This window comes from Rhipicephalus sanguineus, chromosome 7, assembly GCF_013339695.2.
Source record: "Rhipicephalus sanguineus isolate Rsan-2018 chromosome 7, BIME_Rsan_1.4, whole genome shotgun sequence".
In the NCBI taxonomy this organism is placed as follows: domain Eukaryota; kingdom Metazoa; phylum Arthropoda; class Arachnida; order Ixodida; family Ixodidae; genus Rhipicephalus; species Rhipicephalus sanguineus.
In genome coordinates, this window is record NC_051182.1 from 32,460,771 (window position 1) to 32,483,731 (window position 22,961).

Genomic DNA, 22,961 nt, shown 5'->3' on the forward strand with positions numbered 1-22,961 from the left:
CCTGGAAATCAGAGCGGCCTGTTCATGGTGGCTTAGGGGGACTGACAACCCACAGTACTGACCACTCACCGCCCCAGTGCTACTTAAACAAGCGGATCCCCTAGGACACTGTAAACGATTATCGCAGTCTGGCAAAGTCCCGCCTATCCCCACAGAGGACCTGCGCCTCCTTATTTCAAAATAAAGGACTTTTCATTAGTGATGCAGAACTATCGATAAATTGACTATCGATAGTATCGATAGTTTTTCTGAAACTATCGATAGAGTAAACAAACTATCGATAGTGCTACTATCGACAAACTATCGATAGTGCAATCGGTGGTACCACCGTTAATATTACTATAGCGATATTACTGCCACCCGTGTTTATTGCTTCGTTTTGACGTATTCGGGTTTCACCCACAAAGACTGTTAGCAACGTTTGACGCAGACCGCGCGGTAATGTTTGAGAAATTTCACAATTGTTTGAGATCATTCTGTTAAGATTACGCGCCGGACGCGAATAGTCAAGTTTATTCGAGAGCTTACGCGAGCACCAGTGATAACTCTGGTAGGTTTGATGACGGTGTATAAAGGACAACGCGTTCCACCGATGATCAGATTACTGATCGGCTGACGATTGCCCCCACCGCTATCAGTGCGCAGCGTGTATCGCTTGTATTTTTAGTTGATTTTCTGGGCACAAGTTCGCCCAAATAAACAGCTCCGTATTTCCCATTCTTGCTGCAGCCTTCTTCAGCATCACAACCACGTGGCAATACTATAGATAGTGGTGTGAATAATGATGCGGTTGCTGGCCGGCCATATTGCCAAAATATTTGCGATAGTCTACAGCCAGCTTCGCTTAATTTATGAGCAATTTTTGGCAGAGAAATTAATTATTTCCGCAGTGAAAATGGCGGAATATAGCCATTAATAAATTCGTATCCAAAAGCAACCCGTTACACCTTACAATTAACTTCCAGATATTTGTTTTATTTTGAAATCATAAAATGCAATATTAATCTGAAGCCGCGCAGTCCCACCACATGTAAAGGCTTCCTTTCCGCTACAGCTGAACAGTTTGACTTTATTATCATGTGTCAGCAAAGCACTCTGGTGATGAACACAAGCATGTCAACTTTCTCTCCCTTCAGCATGCTCCTCCGGCTCCACTATGTACCACGCGCGCGGCGAACCAAGTTTATTCTGCAGTGAGTCCGTGCTGTTGAGTTTATACTATCGATAGTACCATCGAATTTTTACTATCGATAGCGCTATCGATAGTATTATTCACCATCGATAGTTCGATAGTAACTCAGCTATCGATAGTATCGATAGTACCATCGATAGTTCTGCATCACTACTTTTCATCCATCCATTTCTAAAATTACAGTAACTTTTATGAGTTATCATTTTCACGTTTCTTTTGATGCTGAGTTATTCGGAGTGCCGATAATGTTAGAATGAGTGAAGATTGTTAACCATTCAAAACAAAAATAAGCTTAAGGAGAACATATTACCCGAGCATGCCTCGTAAGAGTGTTGAGAATATTGCACGAGTAGCATCGTTGGTGTTGAAAAGAGATTCCGTACTTGCTCTAATTTTTAGAATCTTCAAGAAATGGCGATACTCACCGAGACAAAGCACACAGAGTCTATCTGCAAATATATACATCGTTGACGCTCATGTCTAGTTCATGCCCGAACATTAAAATTTTTTTAGCCATGGGAATGTTACCAAAAATACAAATTAGTAGAATACAACAACATATTACGGCATTATCTCAATCTCAGGCAAACGAACAGATTTCTGTGACAGATGGCTGTATAAATGCTGACAGACAACATTGTGTTTCAAGGCTGTTTGTACGTCACAAACCTTCTACTGGCTTTTCTCGCTCCTTTCCTCCAGGTGCCCAGTCCATGTTTATCCTGTGAAAAAATAATAATCAATGAGGAGATTATGGGGATAACAGACATTATCACGTGGATGTAGTTGAAACTATATTGAGGAATCAATTGTACATCTTTGAAGAACGGCCAGTTTATATTCACTCGTGGAAAATACCCTCCTTATGAGAACGCTCACACGCCTGAGTAACCCTCTCGCCGAAGCCCTACGTCATCCAGTCGACAAGACACCAGCATTGCAACACACGTGACTACGCTATAGAGGCACTGCTTTTTTTTACACCACAGCGACTATTGGCTCATTTCTTAGCTGTTATCCATGAGTCAGTACTACTGGAAGAACTGTCAGCACTCCCGAGGAGCGAGAAGCGTTTTCAATATAACAGCATAAATATCTAAATGCTAACATTATGTATTAGTGAAGGATACTCGCGCTGTTGTGCACTCCGTTATTCTCAAGAGAAGGCTGCACGGACCTGTAATTGCGTAACTTGCATAGATATGTCATCGCCTGTCCAATGCTCAAAACACAAACAGCAAACATTTAAAAAAATGTTAGACAACATACTGCCATAAACGTTTTCTCGCAATAAACGTGACATGTGGCAGCACTTAGGTTAATCGTGACAAAAGCGCTGACTTTATCAGACCTTCACTCCACCTACATTACCTTAACCACATGGATCTATCCAACTCAAGCGACTTCATGAGAACGAATTAGTGAAGCAGATTCTCTAACTTCCGTTGCTAGTGAGGTCTATAATAAATGATGACACCCGCTTAAGCTGGATAAAGTACGATGACCGCATATTTTGGTTGGACGACTAATGAGTGCGCTCATTGATTTATATAACATTACAGGAAAACTTGACTCTCTTTGAATGTAGCTAAGAGAGAATATGGACCAATCCCAAAGGCACAACACACCGTTTCGGAGTGGTCCCTGTCACAAGAGATATAACGCCACCAAAAGGTGCGTGGGTACACGCTCCAGGCGTTTTAACGGTGTACCTTAGCATGAGAACAAGGTGCATGCGATTGCGAACTTATGGTGTTACGCTGTTATTCTGAGGGACAGGGGTCCCATTCCTTTATCGGTCACTCACTATTCCTGTTTTTTAAAGACGATAGTCTTTCTTGGGGAACTTAAACGCAGAAATTTTGGTCTGTCTGTCTGTCTCTGTCTGTCTGTCTTTCTGTTTGTCTGTCTGTCACCCGATTCAGCCACCCGGCCAAAGGTGAACCACTTGCTTACCGCCCACCCATCTTGAACTGGTACGGCTGTTCATACTTGTGAACGTTGTCGATCAAAAAGTAAATATTACGCATATCTGAGGCGCGACATCACTAGGTATCAGGTGGTGTGTTCCTTTAATAGAAAATACAGAGATACATAATTCTGAAGACAGTAGTTGCTTAAGTTGTGGCTGCGGCTGTGCTGAAAATGCCATGCTATGCGCGCCGACGAACGCCCTCTGCCACGGAGGAAGGAAACCCTCTGCACAAGCTCATGTTTCCCGATGTATTGCCAGATGGCGTCCATATCTCACGCAGCGTAGAGTTAGTGTATATGCTACCTTTAAGTAGCAGAGTTGCGCATCTGTCTTCCAAGCGCCGCTAGCAACCATGCATTGCGGAGAAGCCGATACTCGGACCAATTTTTGTACTTCTCGACGCCGTCGCTGCAGCGAACCGAATTAACACGAGTATACGACAGCCAATGTTTATCGCCGGTCTTCGACACGCCAGGCATGCTAATCGGCGACACTGTAGGCATGTCGCCTGCAAAAACGGAGAGCGACTTTACCGCATAGCTGTGGTTGCTAGCCAGACCTATGCGCAACTCTGCTACCTAAAAGTAGCATATACAGTAACTCTAACACAGCGTAGACGCAGCGCCTTCTCTGTCGCCTTTACACGGCATTTGCAGCGGAGCACGCAGATACGCGGCCAATTTTTTTGATAGGCGGGCTTCCCCTACTTTCAAAGACGTTACAGGAAGCCTCAGGCGTGTTGAGCTGGGCATTTAAGATCGAGTCATAATATGCTCGAAAACGCGGCCTCTTCAAAGGTAAAAATGTCTGTTTAATAAATAAAAGGGCACGAGGACGCACACGCGTCAAACGGTCAAGGCATTCCTCTCTAAATAGGTTACCACAAACTAAATGTTATAGCTGTGCTCTACTCGGGCAATTGAGGAATGGAACTTCCGAGTCCAGGTTGCCCAGAACAACACGCAGTACATTCATGCAACCAATAGTAATAGCTCGAACAAACGTATTTCGCTTTCCTTCTTTCCTGACGCTATAAATTGTGGAATGAACTACCAAATAATGTGGTACAAAAAATATATCTTTGACTGATTTTGAGGTTGCTCTAGATACGCATCTTGGTCAAACTGCTTGCTTTATTAGTGTTATTGTGCATAACTTTTTATATAGCGTTTTTATTTAAAATGTCCATAAGTTAATAGGCTCTATAAGTTACGTAACCGATGTTAATAGCTACAAACGTATGTAGCAGTGTTTTTACTATAAGTGTTCTATTAGAATGGTATTTCAAGATGTGTCATCTCAGACGAGCTCTTCACATATGTTATTGCGCAATTCACTTACTGACACCTTCCCTGTAATGACCCTCAAGTGAGGGTCAACAGTATGACAGTAAAAAACTCACAGCCTGTACAATGACACCTTCCCCTAGAGCGCGATTCAGCTCAAGATTGCTGAGGAGCGAGCAGTTAGCAGAAGGCGCGGTAGCAAATTAAGCGCTGGTTGTGTACCAGCTTCTCACGGATTCGAAGATCCCGAAGAGTCCTCAACCATTGTTACTGAGGCCTCCGCACGTTAAACGGCATCAACTGCTGCTGCACGTTGTTCATGTCGTGAAATCAACACGACTTTTAAAAAGGTGGTGAGTTTTGTTCGTTGAATTTAATATTGGTCATTAAAATGTGGTGCTGTAAGAAGTAGCGTTTAACATGGATGAACGGCACACCAAATCAGCGCATTTTATGACTGGTTGATAAATGAGTTAATGTAAATACGCGTAATGGTGCGGCAAGCGGCACCATCACGCTGGCAAATGTCCGCACTAGGTAGAGGTGGCGAAACGGTGGTGCTAAGATTTCGGACATGTGTGTCGAAGAATTTCAGTCCGATCTGGACTGCCAAAGCTTGCCTCACAGTTGGATTAGTACCAAAGACGAGCTGTTTGTTGAAACGTGGTAGGGGGAAGCGTGTTCCGAAAATTTCGGAAAGGGTAATCCCCCTCCCCCCTTCTTCCGCCCTGGCAACGCCACTGGTATCAGTGTTATGTCCGCGGTGAAATTCGTGCCACCATCGACCACCACTACAAAATAATGAGGTCAGAATTAAAGCAGTTAAATTTGAAGAAAGAGAGCGCGAATTTCACAGTCAGAATGGTACAAGTGTACAGCAGAAATAGTGACGATATTACTGCTGCCCGTAAAATGTACAACCCAACATCTACTCTTGTAAAGCGAAGTGTCGAAGTTTGCTGGGGTGGCATGGTAACCTCGTTTAAGTGTCGCATATGTCTCTTGCATATACCTGCCTCTCTAGGCAACCTTTTTGCGTGCGCCCCCTAAGCTTCATGCCTGACTAAATCAATGTCACACTTATTTATCCATCATGACACGCATTCCATAAAACTCACTTGAGGTAGACGTCCTTCATCGAGGCAACTGTGACTCCTATGCCTGCGATACCGAGCTGTTCCTGAGAGCTCTCGAGGGCCTTGAACATTTCTGGGAAGTGATGCTGATCCAGCGTTCCCAGCGCGATGGACACTTCTTCCAGCTTGTCGTCATCCACAACAGCTTCGTGTGCTGTCTTGTGTATGATAGACATCACGCCGTGTAGATGAAACGCGTCCGGCACCTTGGTCAACGTCAGCTTGTATCCAACGCCTGCGTTCATTGCAGAATGCAATAAACGTGGATCGTCGTAACGGTGTTCAAATGCAAAAAAAAAAAAAACATACTTTGAACTGCCACGATGACTAAAGGCCTGCAGTACATCACACTGCCAGAAAGTGGAAAATTCAATGCCCTCGCGCTGCGATGACGCTCGGAGGTGTCACGGTAGAAAGTGCTGTTTCGTGTGTCTGCGTGCAGCGCTTTGGGAACACGCGCCTACTTGCTAGGAGTTGGGATTCACTGGCACGTGAATTGCTTGAAGCGTACTTTATCAAGAGAACGTGACGCTTGTATCAGCGTCCCCTCGGTCTTACTGCATAATAATGACTAGAGACCGGATTTTAGGCAAATGCCTATTTTTTTCCTTGCGCTCCTATCGCGCGCACTTTGATATATGAGCATGAATTAGAGACTAAAAATGACTTTTATAGTGTTTTTATAGTGCCTATAAATGCCTATTTTTGGGGTTAGTGTCTAAATGCTTACAAATGCCTATAAATGCCTATTTTAGAAATTGGCGCCTATACGAACACTATTTAGCCTCAAGTTTCGCTCCCGGGTGCAGTCTTAGGCCGTTGTTCATGTTACCGCGCAACACTGACTGGCCGGAACTACGGGGCTCAACCTAGTCCTCTAGTTCAACAAACTGCCGGAAACAACCGCTAGCAGCAATGAAGTGGGACACGCCGGCGAGCTTTCGCCGCCGCACTGACATGGCGTGAGCGGTTGACGAATGCGAGACTGCGGAGAGCCGTCAGTGAAAAGGAGAGTGAAGAGCAAAAAAAGAAAGAAAAATGGGATGTGCACACGGCTTTTGTTTTGTTTGTAATTTACTTTGTCAGGTGATCACTGCAGTAGCGTAGGCATAAATGTTTTTCGGAAGGGGGGGGGGGGGGGGGAGGGGTTAACTATACATCGTGTATGTTCGTGCGAGCGTTTTTATATGTACGTGTATATATGTATACACGTGCAAAACTGGAAAAGTTTTGCGGAAGGGTTGAAACTTTGAATACCCCCCCCCCTCCCTGGCCTACGCCAGTGGTTCACTGTCAGGGGCATTCGACTCGGCCAATAGGAGGAATCCCTTCCTTCTGGTCTTTTAGTGATCTGGCTACCTGCTCCTGCTCTGCCCTTTTCAGTCACGCCGAAAAGACACCCAGGAGTGTGTTGATTCGGCAGTCGACACTTCACTCACCGTGCAGAACACAGGAGAGACCGTGTTCTGCGAACCGAGCGAGACAAAGCATAATTGCACAGCTATGTTCACCTGTTGGCGCCTTTGTGCCCGCTTAAGCAATAACATTTTTGTTTTCCTGTCGTAGATAAAGGTCGCGCACGTCTTCGTTCGAAATCATTTGCATTTATGTGAAAATTTATTGTGCCTATATTTACGATTTTGGAAGACTAAAACGTTGTTTTGCCCGCCTATTTTTGGCGCCTAAAACGAACTTTTTTAATGCCTAAAAATCCGGCCTCTAATAATGACTATGAATTTTTAGATTCTCGCTCGCCAGTATAATCTCATTATTGGTTTTATTGACTTGGCCTCCCGTATGTATGTACAAACCCTTTTAGGGCCGAAGCTCCTTATAGCATCACCTGGTCGGTCGTCGTTCCATGCGCGTGTCCCCGCCGTCGCGTCTCCCTTATCATTCAGTAGATGGCGCTGTCCCATAGAGATTATAGAAACAAGGAAGTTTTTCCTTTTTCTTCGAGCATGGTGGCAGACATGTCACCGCCCCGTTATAAAGGGGACGCTCATAGCATCCATCCATCCTTATATTTTTTTTATAATAACATAGATTTAATCAATGTAGATAAGGCATTAGGACAACATGAAACAAGGAAGTTTTTTTCTTTTTTTCTTTTTTTATCCTTCGAGCCTGGTGGCAGACATGTCACCGCCCCGTTATAAAGGGGACGCTCATAGCATCCATCCATCCATCCCCCCACAGTGGTAGACGCAAAGGGGGAAACAGGTTTGGAAAAGACAGGTGCAAGGGTCACAGGATCCAGCTTCCGCCTTCCGCGAAGTAGTTTTGGGAAGGGGAGGGGACAAAACAGCAGTGGCACGCGCTAGTAACCGAGGCAGTGGCCAGGTGCGGGACAGTCCAGCAGAAAGGTCGGAGCACGTGATAATCGCCGGGGACTCGAATTTAATTAGATGCTTGGGATGTAAAAACAGCGCAAAATATAGACAAGGACAGAGGAAGAGACGACACCGCGCTGAACTCGCAACTAAACTTTATTGGAAAGCACACACACATATATGTGCCGTTCACCTCAGGCCATTCTAAGATAGTGAAGTCCGGCATTATTTATGCTGCGCTGCGGGCTGCGCTCCTGAAAACGTGCACGCATGCGTTGAAAGAAAGTTTCCTGAGCCAGGTTGAGAGGCTGAAGTTGGCGGGCTACCCTGATACGGAAATCTTGAGGAGTTGTCAAAAGCTTATCAAGTGGGTTAAAGGCGTAAGTGATACGCACAGGAGAACAGAGCGCGTGCGCAATGAAAAGAAACCGGTTGTGGTACCCTACGTGCACAAGTTTTCACATTGCTTGAAAAATGCGGCCAGTAGGTATGGGGTACGTGTAGTGATGTCCGCTCCCAATAAGTTGTCCTCTATTTGCTCCCGCGTGCATAAAAGAAGTTCGGGTTTACGAAAGACCTGCTCGTTCTGTCCGGAGAAGAGAAGAAATAGATATGTTCAGTGTAAATCGAGTGTTGTATATAAGTTGCCTTTGTCATGCGGGGGGGTTTATATAGGACAAACCGGGCGGTGCATTAACGTGAGACTAAAGGAACACTTAGCCACGGCAGCTGGCGGGTTGCACTTGCCAGCTCATTGTAGGGAGTGTGGCTGCCAACCTATGGCAGACAAAGCCACTTGTTTGTCTGGGCATCGGGACAAATGCACTAGGGAAGTGATGGAGGCTTTTTTCATTGAAAGGGAGGGGGAAAGGTGTGTAAGTAAGCCGTCTGCGGCCCTTGGTGAAAAGAAGGTTCGGTACCTGGGTTCAGCGCTGCCAGGTTAAACTGATTATTAGTTTGTTATGGATGGTCGCGCATGTTTTTGGAGAGTGTGAAGGTTTTTGTTGTTTTTATCTCGGTTGTTACACACGTGTTGATGTCCACAACGATTAGCCATGTTTCGTACCTTGTTTGCTATGCTGCGCAGACGCCTTTGGTTTGCCACGTGACCGGGACGAATGCTTGATATATATGTGTGTGTGCTTTCCAATAAAGTTTAGTTGCGAGTTCAGCGCGGTGTCGTCTCTTCCTCTGTCCTTGTCTATATTTTGCGCTGTTTTTACATCCCAAGCATGAACCACCAACTAGCCCAACTTTCGCTATTATTAGTTAGATGCGCAGAAGCAGTCAAGGAAAGGGTGAGAGGCGACAAACGAGTTTTAATAGGGAAGTTCCCGGGACATGGGCTGGGATCAGTGATGAGACAAGCTAGCGCAAAACTCGCAACTAAGGCTAACGGACGTAACCTCGTGATAATCGCGGGAGGTCTAAACGACGTCTTGAATGAAGAATCAGCCGAAATAGCGACCACATTGGCGAAAGGGGTCGATGACATGCGCGCCATTTCCTCTCAGGTGCAGATAGTGGTATGCACCATACCGGAAGTACCAGTGAGAAATATCAACTTGCAAAGAGCGGTTGTCGACGTAAATAGATATGGCGAATTAGTCGAGAGAAGGGCTTCGAGGTAGTGGATATAAACAGGGATGTGCATAGGTGGGGCGGTTTCCAAAGAGACAGAATTCACTTCGATAAGAGGCTTGGTCATGAGGTGGGCTGGCGACTGGCAGGACGCGCAGTATTTTTTTTGGGGGGGGGCACGCGGGCCCTTCGGTGCCCAGGGTAGCTTCTAACGAGGAAAACAACCAGGGGGATTCTTTGAAAGGTAGTATAGCGAAAAACCAGAGAAAAGGTAAAAGAAGGGAGAAGGCGCGTGTTGCAATTAGTTACATTAACATGCAGGGTGGCAGAAAAAAGGCAAAATGGTTAGAGATTGAGGGACAGTTAAACAAGGAACAGATAGGTGTTTATGCGGTTACAGAAACACACCTTAGAGACTTGGAAGAGCCACCACATATTGACAATTATATTTGAGAAGGATGTAACAGGATCACATCAGAAAGGAGAGGTGGGGGTGTTGGAATGCTAATTCATAGCAGAACAAAATTGGGTAGAGTGAAACAAACGTGTTCGGAGCACATGTGGGTCTCGGGCACAGTAGGTGGAAAGAAAACGTGGCTAGGTGTAGCTTACTTGTGGACGGGGAATAACTGCAGAGAAAAGAATCTGGAGATATTGAAATGCATAAGCACCGATATTAAATAATTTGGTCATGATGCCGAAATAATCCTTCTAGGGGACATGAACGCTCACATTCATGACCTTGACGGATATTCAGACACCAATGGCAAGTTATTGCTAGATCTCTGCGAGCAGCATAGTCTTGAGATAGTTAACGTGGGGCCTAAGTGTGAGGGTCAGATCACGTGCGAAGTCGGAAACAGGCAATCGAGCATTGATTATTGTCTCATGACAGAAGGAATATATGACAAACTTAGAGAGATGAGAATAGACGAGGAAGGCATTAACAGCTTGGGTAGTGATCATAAACGCATAATATTACAAATGGGATATAAAACTGAAAATAAGAACATAGAATAAAAGTTTGGCAGCTTGTATCTAAATGACAAACAAATAACAAATATAGCCGCAAGAGTCGAGGAAAAAGTAGACGAACTACCAGGCAAAGACTGGAGGTATAGTGAGCTGCTACATGTAATCACGAAAGAAATGGAAAAAGAGAAGAAAGCTATTTGTTGGAAAGGAAAGAGAAAGCCAAAAAGTTGGTGGAAGAAAGAAATCCGGGAGGCGATCGAGAAGCGACGTGAGGCATCACGGGAGCACAGACAGGCAAAAAAGGAGAAGCGGCCACAGGACGAAGTCAACCAAATATGGGAAATATATTTAGAGCGAAAATCTATTGTGCAGAAGTTAGTCGATGCAAAAATTAAAGGTGAAAGTGAACGCTGGATGACAGAGATTCGCGAAAAGAAGAAGGCCGCGCCTAGGATATTTTGGAGCCACCTAAAAGCGCTGGGTAGGAAGTCTGTCACAATGCAACAACATATGGTAGATGAAGGAGGAAATCAATTGGAAGGGTATGAAGCGCTAGGTTACATCCGAAAGATAACAGCCGATTCGTTTAAAAAGGTCGCCCAGGGGATTCCCCCGATGAGTAAAAGTGCGCAAAGGAGTGCTACCGACGAAGATGTAGTACTAGAGAATTTCAATTGGAAGAAGGCCGAAGGAAAAATTCCTAAGCGCACTACTCCGGGCTTAGATGGGGTTCCCGTCAGCCTCATTAACGAACTCGGACATAACACTAAAGAAGCACTGCTGAAAGCCGTAGAAAAGTGCTTACAGGAGAGGGAAATACCAGACAGTTGGCGAAAAAGTAGAATGAACTTAATCTATAAAGGCAGGGGAGAAAAGGATAACATTCGCTCGTATAGACCGCTAACCATTACATCGGTGCTATACAGGTTGGCGATGCAGGCAGTAAAATTAAAAATAGAAGCGTGGGTAGAACAAATGATATTTGGGAGAACTTCAGAATGGATTTCGAATCGACAGGCGGTTAGACGATAATCTGTTTGTTCTTACCCAGTGTATAGAAATATCGAAAATAGAAAATAGGCCCTTATACGTAGCTTATCTAGATATTACCGGGGCGTATGACAACGTTAATCAGGAAATTTTGTGGGATATATTGAAAGAAGTGGGCATAGGTGACGACTGTATACAGCTTTTGAGGGAAATATACCGAGAAAATACAGTTTGAATAGAATGGGAAGGAATAAGTAGCAAGGACAGCGTTGAAATTAGCAAGGGGCTGAGACAGGGATGTCCTTTGTCCCCGCTGTTATTCATGCTGTACATGGTGAGGATGGAAAAAGCGCTAGAAGGTAGCAACATTGGATTTAATTTGTCACACAAACAGGTCGGCACGATGGTTGAGCAGAAGCTTCCAGGTCTATTTTATGCTGATGATATTGTCTTATTTGCGGACAGTCAAGATGATATACAGCGACTGGCAGATATATGCGGAAGGGAATGTGAGGCTCTAGGATTAGGATTTAGTGCAACAAAATGTGGATTGATGGTATTCAATGATCACGAAGACCATGCGGTCTTTATACAGGGCCAGAAAATACCGAGGGTAAGCGAGTACAAGTACCTCGGAGTATGGGTAAATGAGGGGGATAGATATATGGAGGTACAAGAGAAAGCATCGGTAGCAAAGGGAAAGAGGAATGCTGCAATTATGAAGCACAGAGCTTTATGGGGATACAATAGGTACGAGGTGCTTCGAGGGCTGTGGAAGGGTGTGATGGTCCCGGGGCTTACATTTGGGAACTCAGCGGTGTGTATGAAGTCAGAGGTACAATCAGGAATGGATGTAAATCAAAGGACGGTGGGCCGCCTCGCGTTGGGCGCTCACGGGAAGACGACAAATGAGGCTGTAAAGGGTGATATGGGATGGACAGGCTTTGAAGTGAGGGAAGCTCAGAGCAAAATGAGATTCGAAGAGAGGCTGAAGAAAATGAAGAAGAGTAGATGGGCAGAGAAGGTTTTCAGGTATTTGTATAGAAAAAGCGTTGACACGCAGTGGAGAAAAAGAACTAGGAGGCTCACCAGTAAATATACGGCTAGCAGTGCGGGCGATATGGCAACAAGGAGCATTAAGCGGAAGGTCAGAGAGGCGGAGAGGACTTATTGGATGTCAGCGATGGAAAAGAAGCCGGCTCTGAGTAACTACCGAAAGGGAAAAAACGAAATAAGGAGGGAAAGGTTTTATGATAATTCAAGGGGAAACGCTTTGCTGTTTGAAGCAAGGTCGGGCTGCCTTAGAACGCGTAGTTATAAAGCGAGATTCAGTAACGAAGAAGAACAATGTACATGCTGCGGGGGAACTAAGGAAACGATGGAACATGTACTGATTGAATGTGGCGATATTCACCCAGGTATACGTGTGGGCACGAGTCTACATGAAGCCTTCGGTTTTAGGGACAACAATGGAAAGCTGAACACGTCCGCGATAGAAATAAGTAAGAGACGGTTAGAATATTGGTGGCAGAAAAGTAGAGATAAAGAACAAAAATATATAATGGGGGAAAAATAAGGTCATTCTGCCTTTAAGAGGCAGAGAGATGGACCGTGAATTTATATTTTTTTGGTATAATAACATAATTTAATCAATGTAGATAAGGTAATAGGCCAACATGAAACAAGGAAGTTTTTTTTTTTTTCTCCTTCGAGCCTGGTGGCAGACATGTCACCGCCCCGTTATAAAGGGGACGCTCATAGCATCCATCCATCCATGTGCAATATGTGTGCAAAAAAAGAAAAAAAGAAACAGAAAAAAGAAAGAAAGAAAAAGCAGCGGCACCCTGCACGCTAGATGGCGTGCAGTAATCAAAGCGGCGTATCGCTTTGATTAGTGCTGGGCGAAACCACTGAACATTTAACGGTGTAACCATGATTGCTTCAGGAGCTTCGCCCAAGCTCTTCATCATTGACCCGTGGATATGCTGTAACTTTTTCAATTGTTCTGCATTTTGATGCGCTTGTCATCCCTGCTATTTATTTATACACTTTTTTGTGGTTTTCATTTTTTTTTCTCACTTATATATGCTGTACTTGCGACGCCTGTTTTTTCCGGCTTCGGCGTACCGGTGTAATGCACTTAGTTGCAAGTCGGCGCTCTTTCTGTCCTTTATTTCTACCGCGTAGTTTTTGGTGCCGATACCGCGTTTCAAACACAATTCACCCTTTCATAACCCTTCTATCACCTTGCGAAGTTCCGCAGAACTGACTTGCAATACCCATGGAAGAAATCAACGGACTAGTAAACGCTTGTGACGCCTGTATTCAGAGCAGACTGAATGAAAAAGCAATGCTCGAGTGTTACCTTTTTAACGCTGAATACAATCTGGTTACCGTATTAATCGTGTTTATTTATTTGTAGCTGTCATTTATATCACATGCTGCCTTAAGAATTCGCCTAAGACGACTCGAATGCGAAGCAGTCGTCTTCTTAATCGAATGCATTATTCCGTCCCCCCTCACACCCCCCCCCCCCGGTCCCCCGAAAGCGTTATGCACCTAAAATGGTTTCGCACTGCCTCCGTGATGCACCCATCTTTCACCAAGCAGTGCAGTATGTTTGCGTTTTTGTGTGTGTTCTGCCTTTTTTCGCTGTTTTATCTTCCCCTAGCAACGATGTCGTGGGATGACGTCACCATGTGACGTCAGCATGACGTCATGGTACGAGGTCATCGCTCGGACAAGGTCACGAGGGTTTTTTGAGAGTTTTTGCGAGATCTTACGAGACCTTATGATGCCTTAAGGTCTCGCTAGGCCTCGCGCAAATCTCGCGAACGAGAGCTCCAACATATCCACTTAAGTCTGTCGACTTAATAAGAGAGAATGAGAGGCTGCAGGAGCTCACCGCATGCTTTCTTCAAAAAGGCTGTCGATCCACTGCAGATGACCGTACCCGAGGCCATCATGATTATCTGGTCGGCGATGGCGTCAGCCTCCTCCATGTCATGAGAGGACAGAAGAAGCGTTCTTTTTTTGGCCACGTCCTGCAGAGCATCCCATACGTTCCGCCTCGTCTCCGGATCCATGCCAGCCGTCGGTTCGTCCAGGATCACCAGCTGGAATTGAAATTATTGACCTTTTCTATCTATACTTGTCCGAATAATCTAGTGTACCGTTGTCAGAGGCTATATGGGTTAACTTGTGCGAGCCCCTCGAATGGCTCTAAGTTGGAATTTTTTTTAACACGAAAGTGTTTTATGCCGCGGTCCATCAAGACTTTCATGGCGTATTTCCGTCACGGAAATGCGTACAACAAAATGCACGCAATCGGATAGCAAAGGAAAAAAATTAGAAGAAAAAGTTCCGTTGACGAAAGTCGAACCCACGACCTCTCAGTCCGCAACGATAGAGCTGGCGGGCGCTTAACCCACTGTGCTACCGTCCAACACATGAAGGATGCAACACGAGCTCGCCTTTTATATGTCACACTTTCCTCTCGCAGTGCTCTTGGCTTCCTTGGTGGTGTCGCTGTCTCGAAGCGGTAGAGTGAAGTAATGCGTCGCCTCCGCGATTAGCTCCGGCAACCTGCCATTGCTACGGCCGTCCCATTCGGCACGTTTCCAAAAGGAGAAGTGTAATTTTTTCAACGCCTTAAAACACTGCAGTGTGGCGGCTTTAGCCCAAGCCTCGCTCACGGCATCCGCCCATATAAAAAAGTAGCTCTTCGACGCTGGCTTAGCCGTCACACCGCGTTCCCCGCTCGTCCTGTGAGAAATCCCGGCCAGGCTAGAGGGGAGACACGACGCGCGTCGCGTTTCCCTTCGCGTTTATAGCCCCGCCTAGGTGTGATCTTTTTTGTTAGCTATTTAACACTCCGCGGCATGGCGACCTTATCACAAGCTCAGCGTCCAATCAGCGACGCTTTTCTGGCTGTCACACCATCTTCTCTGATTACGCTCTCCCCGTGCGAGTGGAACGGTTTGAGCAACATTAGCAACGGCGCGTTGCCAGAGCCCATCTCACAGGCCACGAGTAATACATCACAATAACGAGCGCAGACGGCGAGCGTTTCGGCAGTCTCAGCGCAGTGGAGGCTTTCGCTGCAATATTGTAGGAAACTCCATGGTCAGTTAAATGCGGTGTGCGCGGTGATTCGATTCTGTGACGGCGCAGTTACGTAACTCGCCTTTCGCGTCAGCGGGCGACGCCTCCTCGCCAGCGTATATAGACACTTCCAAATGGACCAACGGTGTTTCTCCGCCGCCTACTGCTTCGGGTGCACTGGCGCCGACTAATAAAACGGCTGCAATAAGCGCCACAGAAGGGCAACGACGTCGATGGCGTATCCAGTGCAAGTGGGTGCTTGGTTCAGAGAGAGACACGCCAGCGGGAAGCGGAACGTCTTCGCGCGTTCACAGCTCGAACTACGAATTCTGCCTCTCGCGTTGCTGAAGCGCTCTGTGGAAGTGCATGCATGAGCACAGGCGTACGTTACCCTTTCACCAGGGAGCGTACCCCTTGCCGTTTGTCTCCTCAAATGGCATGTCGAGTAGTGTTCATTATGTGTATGTTAGCTAATAGAGCTACCGCAAATGTTTAATCAAGATAACGGACGTTAGTCGCACGGATGGAGATGTGCCACCAGGCGTTAACTTGGGTGCGCCTACATCAAGCGGTGCTATATCTGGCAAACACCAATAGGCATTGTGTAAGCTGTGGTATATCAATGTACAATAAACATTCAACTACTTCTGTAAGGACACGTTTCACTTTCGTGTTACACCGATTCCTATGACGGAGGGATCAACAATGTTTTTTTTTGTGTTTTTTACCGACATACACAATCTCTTTCGTGGTCTCTTAGAACTACGAAACCGAACCACAGACGGGATGCTAACGAGCATCACACATACGTCACTGAATAAATGCATCGTATGTTCGACCGGTTTCTGACAATTTGAAATAGGCACGTTAAGGCTGAGAGAAAGGTGGTCACATTAATGCCACTTTTGGAGCATTCCAGCTTTCTGACGTGTTCGTTGCGGTTACCTTAAGAGGTGTTAAGGGAGCCCTGTAATATGTTTCCTGGCAAATGTCGCCACCTATGGAATCACATCTAGTGTGAGTCAATACATGTGCTATGCCTGCGACAGTAGATAAGCGTTTTCGATGCAGTGTCTATTTCTCTCCTACAGTAAACGCTCCAGCCGAGTCTTTGGTTGTGCTACCCCTAGAAGAACGTTAATGGCGATGTGGTATTGGCTTCCAAATGCAGATTTTGCTGCAATGCTCGGTCTGGTGACATTTATCTGTTCTTTCCATTACGCGTCTCGGAAGTGGTCGGTGCACTTTTGTACTTTTGAATGATGCACATAATTATTGATTTCTAAACTCAACTGATTAGTCAAGCACAGCTTTATTCGTTTCTACAAAAGTTTACCTAGACCGCTTGTATTAATCTGACAGTGGTGCAAAGCATACGACAAAATTATTATCTGATGACTTAAGGAGGTATTATTCTGTCAATATTTACAAAATTTCACAGTGTATCTGTTTGATTAATGTAAATAAAAAATAAAGGAAAAGATAAAGAAAAGAAAGAGAACGAAAGAGGGAGAAGTGCATCCCGAATGTATGTTTTCGCTCTAATAAAAGTAAACGAATAAAATTTATGCATATCTAGAGGACAATTTTGCATTTTAACGTCGCACTTCCTCAATATTTTATCAGGATTTCTGCGACCCCGGAAATTAGGTAAAGTATCGTCTCCTGTACAAGGCCTGGGATTCATACTATGCATAGGAAAGCTTTAGAAAAACATATTTGTCTCATTGATGAAAACTTGGGGCCAGTGAAAGAACAACATTCTGTTGTTATTAATTATTCGAAAAAAAATTCTGTTCTTACCGTTAATAGTGAGAACATGAATGAGCGGTTTCCTAAAGTGCACAGTACGAAGACTGGTGATGATTACAAAAAAAAGACGAAAAAACTTTCAGTGTGGCAACACTTTGACCCATTCATATAAAGTGCGCTGAAATTCAGCTGTGTAAGCCCATCAATCGTGATGCACAAACAGTTGAAACAGCAGGGTTGAAAAAAAAAGTAGAAATGCAGTCGCAAGAGAGTCAGGCGTTCTTTTTTGTTGCTGTTTATGATCAATTTGCATTAGCTTTTTTTTTTTCGGAATGTTGTGCTGACTTTTCTTCAAGATTATCCTGCGGCACACGTCGTGCCATCACAGCCGTCGCAAGGTAACTTGCCTCCTCCTCCATGCGGCTTTTCTTTCGTGCTCTAGCACAACAATATCTACTACCTGCTTTCCATACATTCATTATTCTAAGGTCAGTCTTCCTGCTAAATATGAAACGACTATCGAGTTATGACTAGACCATGCTTCTGTCGAATGTCCGCAAAGCCTTTCGTGGCTTTTCGTGACCAAAAAATTTTATCGCTATAAAAGTGGCCATCTTCGCAGCAGTGTGCGGATTTCACTGAGCAGCGTTAGATGTGCATAATAAAATGACGCAATCTGATTCAGAGCCAGCGCTCATTTTGTTCTTACGCAAGGAAAGCTCCGTATGCGGCCAAAAGTATCGGCCGTGACCAACATAGCCGTGACGTCCAGGGGCGTATCCAGGGGGGGGCGGCCACCTTCCCTAGTCACCTAGGAGGGGGGCGCTAAATCTGTCCCATACACTGACCCCCCCCCCCTAGTCACATAAGAGGGGGGGACGCAAAATCTGCCTCGTACATTGACATAGTAGGGGGGGGGGCGCTGCGATGAACCTTCGCCCCCCCCCCCTTATGGGGAACCCTGCGCCCGCCTATGGTGACCATTGTTATCGAGTACAGGTGGAAAAATGGAGCCCCTGTGAGTAGGCTATCCCTTGATTGAAGATATTTCGGCCCAGCCTTCGATGTAGAACTGTTCTTGATTTTAATGCGTTTTGCATATTTGCATATTTGGTAATTTTGCGGAGTTGTACCATGTCTGCCGCTATGCGTGCATTTAGCCTTTTTCGAGCCAACCTCAGGCCGCCCATGGTCGAATGGGTATAAAACATGCCGTTGTGCCGCAGAGAACGGGCCCGCCTGAAACATCTACAGGTAGCATTGGTAGGTGGACTATAGGCACTCATAAAATAATATGAGTGCGTCTAAATGCCCACTAAGTCGACCAGGAACTGTCAAAAAATAACCATTTTCTTTAGAAAGAGCAGCCATTGTTCTGTAGAGGAGCATCGGGAGAAAGAGCAACTGTTGGAACCACGAGGAGTGGCCCCGCGGGGAGGAGGGGGAGTTGGTTCCTTCGCAGTTATACCCCAAAATGAAGTACTGTTATAGCGGGTGAGTTACTCCTGTAAAGGAGCAACCTCTACACCCCTCTTCCTGCTTTTTCACTTAGGGTATGTACTCGAGGGGGAGGATACTATTGGCCCATCTAGCTTCTAAAAACACTCCTCTGCCTCGCCACGGTGGTCTAGTGGTTATGGCGCTCGACTGCCGACCCGAAGGTCGCGGGATCAAATCCCGGCCGCGGCGGCTGCCTTTTCGATGCAGGCGAAAATGTTTGAGGCCCATGTACTTAGATTTAGGTGCACGTTAAATAACCCCAGGCGGTCGAAATTTCCGGAGCCCTCCACTACGGCGTCTCTCATAATGATATCGTGGTTTTGGGACGTTAAACCCCAGATATTATTGAAACTAACCTCTGGCTCCGAAACCAGGGTCATGGCCATGCTCATCCTCCTCTTCATGCCACCCGAGAGGTGCATGGGCATGCTGCCGCTCTTGTCTTCGAGGCCGACCAGCTTTAGTGTATCCTTGACGGACTGCACAAGCCTGCGGCCGTGGACCCCCTTGAGCTGCAATACAAGTGGGAGACGATAATGTCGACTGTTTGTGTCGTCATCCTAGAGAATATGATGGCGACCGTAAGAATGTTGCAGCAGAAGCCATCTGTCGATGTTTGTCACGATCGATGCGCACAACCTTTTCCGTTCTTGGAGCACTACTTACCTGTGCCCCCATTCCATTGAATGGCGACTCGACTATACAGCATCAGTGTTGTGAAAAAGCTCCGAACGCTCAGTGCACTGGCTTACAGAAACAGAATTCTTTAGGAAGCATTCAGCGTTGCAGAAAATGCGCCGATCGTCTGAACTCGATTGCTTGCAAATGGGTCATGATGCAGTTGTTCCATTCTGCCTACGAGACATATGCCTGCAGCTTAGGCGTGAGAGCCTCTCGTTTCTATTTTAGAGGCACAATCATAGGCGTAGTCAGAAAAAGACCGAGGGAGCGGGGGGGTGAAACTGCCCCTTTTTTTTTCAGTTTACATGCGTGTGTATACAGGGTGTTTCAAGAAATGTGTCCGAAAGTCCTCAAAAACAAGGGAAATGCGATATTGGCTAGTTGCCTTCACAATTACGTTTTCTGTTGCGGCAGGCATGTCAAAATGATTAAAGACATCGTTTAGGGCAGTAATAAAGAAATCAAATAATGAGCATTTTTAATTAGTGGAGACAGGTGCTCGGGCCACTAAGGAGAATTTAAGTCCTTCCTGCGATGAGACCATTGCACAGCTTTAAGATTTCGAAAAAGCGGTCTCTGGTAATTATTGGGGAGTAATGAAATTCCGCCAAATTCACCGTCGAAACCGAAACCGGAGTGCCGATGAGAGCAACTATAATAGCAGACGACCAGTATGACGTCATTGTTCACGACAACAATCGCAGGAGTGTTATGCATTAAGTGTGCCATGTGTACTCTAATCGCAAGCGCATCCCGCACACCCACTAATCGAGGTTTGATCGATCGTTGAAATAACGACGCTCACTGATTCTGGACCTTCCGGAAGAATACGGCAGTCGCGGCCTTCCGCGTTTCGGTTTCGCCGGTAAATGTGGTCGAATCCGTTGAACTTTTGCTTTTCCTTCGCCATGTACTGTTACCGTAAATTCAGATACAACACATACCACGTAGCCTTCTGCTTTGAGCCTTCACCTTATCACAAGTAGTCAGGAACTCATGCTATACTGTTTGAGTCTTGTAGTATGCTATGTAATGCCACGTATGTTTACCATCCTGCTCATTTCAATAAAGTTATTTTTTAACTTTCTTGTAAAACATGTCACTTTTTACCCACATTTTCAAGGCATTCATATCGTAGCAATGCACATTTGACCCATTTTTTTTAGGGCGTCTAATAGCATCGCCAGGTTAAATTTTTCCAGAAAAAATATTCTCAGGCTTGCGTTATTTTATTCATGTACCGAATTTATTAGCATTATCGGCGAAATATAGCGTGTCTCACAAATGGTTTTAATTCACTGAAATTGCTTTACTCGGTTACAACAAGTCACGAACAGCGCGGTTTCTCCCCGTAAGAACCCCTTGTAGCCAATGGCATCTCCGTGTCAACGTGACCTCGCGGCCGACCATGGTTGCACCCAGACAGCGCTTGGAGCCAAGTTTCTATGAGTGCGTCCACGCCCCAAAATTGTTTTCAGGACGCCTTCCTTTAGATACACGATAAAATCTTAGCTCAAACTCTTTCTTTACCCGTTAGAATACAACAGGTGAAATAGCTTATTTATCGCCTGGAATAGTCAGCTGCAACATTATTGCTGACGGTGAATTTCTGTTCTTCCGGGTTTTCCCTTAACCATTTGCTTCTGGTTTTGCGCATTTCCGGCTCTCTCTTCCGCCACAGAGCCCGACGAGGTGACATCCGTATGTGGCTTAGCGTTCTCGACTCCGGACTGTGTTGCGTTGCCATCAACGCACCGCCACTTGTCATTGCCACTGGTTTTACAACAGGCGTGGGTAGCAACGTACACCGCAAACGCAGGATGGACGGCAGAGCTTCACGCTAAGCAAAACGCCCGCAGAGGATGATGTCGACTGCTTAGTGTCACACAGCATATTGAACGCCGATTAACGGCGCAATTATCCCAGCAACTGCAGCGGCGGTTGTTCCTCGGCAGTGCCGAGTGCTGACGCAGCAGAGGAAACACCTCAGCGATTGTCGTTACCGAGCATGTTAAAAACACTGCACACAACACACAAACAAGGCTCTTGACGGAGTGCAATTTGGGATACGAATGAGCGCCACTAAAGCCAGGTTGCGAGAGCGTGATCTCACTGACGACGCCATTGGGTCGTCGCGAACAGCGGAGGCGGCCATTTTGGTTGAAGTCCGTATGCGCGGAAGAATACGCTTTTTGATTTCTCTCGTGACCGCGACCCGAAAACGGACGGCCGCGACGTCACGTTGACAGGGTGACGCCATTGGCTGGCCGGGGGTCCTTTGACGGCGAGAAGAGGCGTTGTTCTTGACATATACCCGAGTATAGCAATGCTTCGCCTTCAAGGCGTACGCAGTTTTTGTTGAAATAAGCCGTCGTTAAATACGGTTATATTCTTGTTGCTCGCAATATAATAAAAAGTGCAGTGATAGAGCAAGTGAGCTTCGTAATCGAATGACGCAAGACGAGGGAATGCCCGTGGTGCATACCGATCCAAAGTAGAGGAGGTTCTCAGAGCAAGTCATGTCTGCGAAGAAGATGTCCGTCTGCTGACAGAAGCTGACCCGCCGGCGCACCTGGTAACGCTGCTTGGCGACGTTGTAACCGCACACTATGGCCTGACCACTTGTCGGCGCTTGCATACCTGTACAATGTTAACGAATCACACAAAGACAGCTGAACAAATACATGTGCCGTTCGCACGTGCTACTGGTCTACTTCAATTTGTGCAAAACAAATTTGCCCGGGAAAACCTACATCTGTGAGCCTAACGCCACTTCGTACCACTTACCTGTCAAGATGCTCATCAGAGTCGTCTTCCCGGTTCCATTGTGGCCAAGAAGCACAGTGATTTTCGACTCGTACACTTTCAAGTCAACGCCATTTAACGCTGGCTTGTACCCATAAACCTGTTGAAATGATAGCCATGAAATTTTAATGTCTTTTTAACGTTATTATCTGCGCGAGCATTTGAATTTATATGCACCGTACGCGTTGCGCACACCATTGATGATTTTACCGAAGTTGTCGAGTGAAGAAGCATCATCGGTGGTTAGTATTGAAATGTTGTAGCAAGCTTCAAGTGTATGACATCATTCGTCATATCTTCTATAATAATAATATCTGGGGTTTAACGTCCCAAAACCACCATATGATTATGAGAGACGCCGTAGTGAAGGGCTCCGGAAATTTCGACCACCTGGGGTTCTTTAACGTGCACCTAAATCTAAGTACACGGGCCTCAAACATTTTCGCCTTCACCGAAAATGCAGCCGCCGCGGCCGGGATTCGATCCCGCGACCTTCGGGTCAGCAGTCGAGCGCCATAACCACTAGACCACCGTGGCGGGGCGTCATATCTTCTATATAAAGAAAAGGTTCTCTTTCATTCTGCTTTTAACGTGTCTGTGTTTAAAGGCACCAGGGGCGTAGCCAAGGGGGGGGGGGTTGGGGGGGGGTTC

At 45.9% G+C, this 22,961-nt stretch overlaps 1 protein-coding gene across 1 annotated transcript in view; it reads right to left on the reverse strand.

Moving 5' to 3' along the window:
• Nucleotides 1-22,961, reverse strand: part of LOC119398596 (retinal-specific phospholipid-transporting ATPase ABCA4-like) — a 99,022-nt gene that overhangs the window by 70,511 nt on the left and 5,550 nt on the right. The window contains exons 3-8 of the mRNA XM_049417359.1: nt 22,293-22,410; nt 21,991-22,145; nt 19,181-19,336; nt 14,374-14,584; nt 5,572-5,824; nt 1,862-1,914 (exon numbers count right to left, since the gene is read on the reverse strand). Coding sequence (XP_049273316.1) covers nt 1,862-1,914; nt 5,572-5,824; nt 14,374-14,584; nt 19,181-19,336; nt 21,991-22,145; nt 22,293-22,410 — 946 coding nt within the window. The remainder of the gene's footprint in view (nt 1-1,861; nt 1,915-5,571; nt 5,825-14,373; nt 14,585-19,180; nt 19,337-21,990; nt 22,146-22,292; nt 22,411-22,961) is intronic.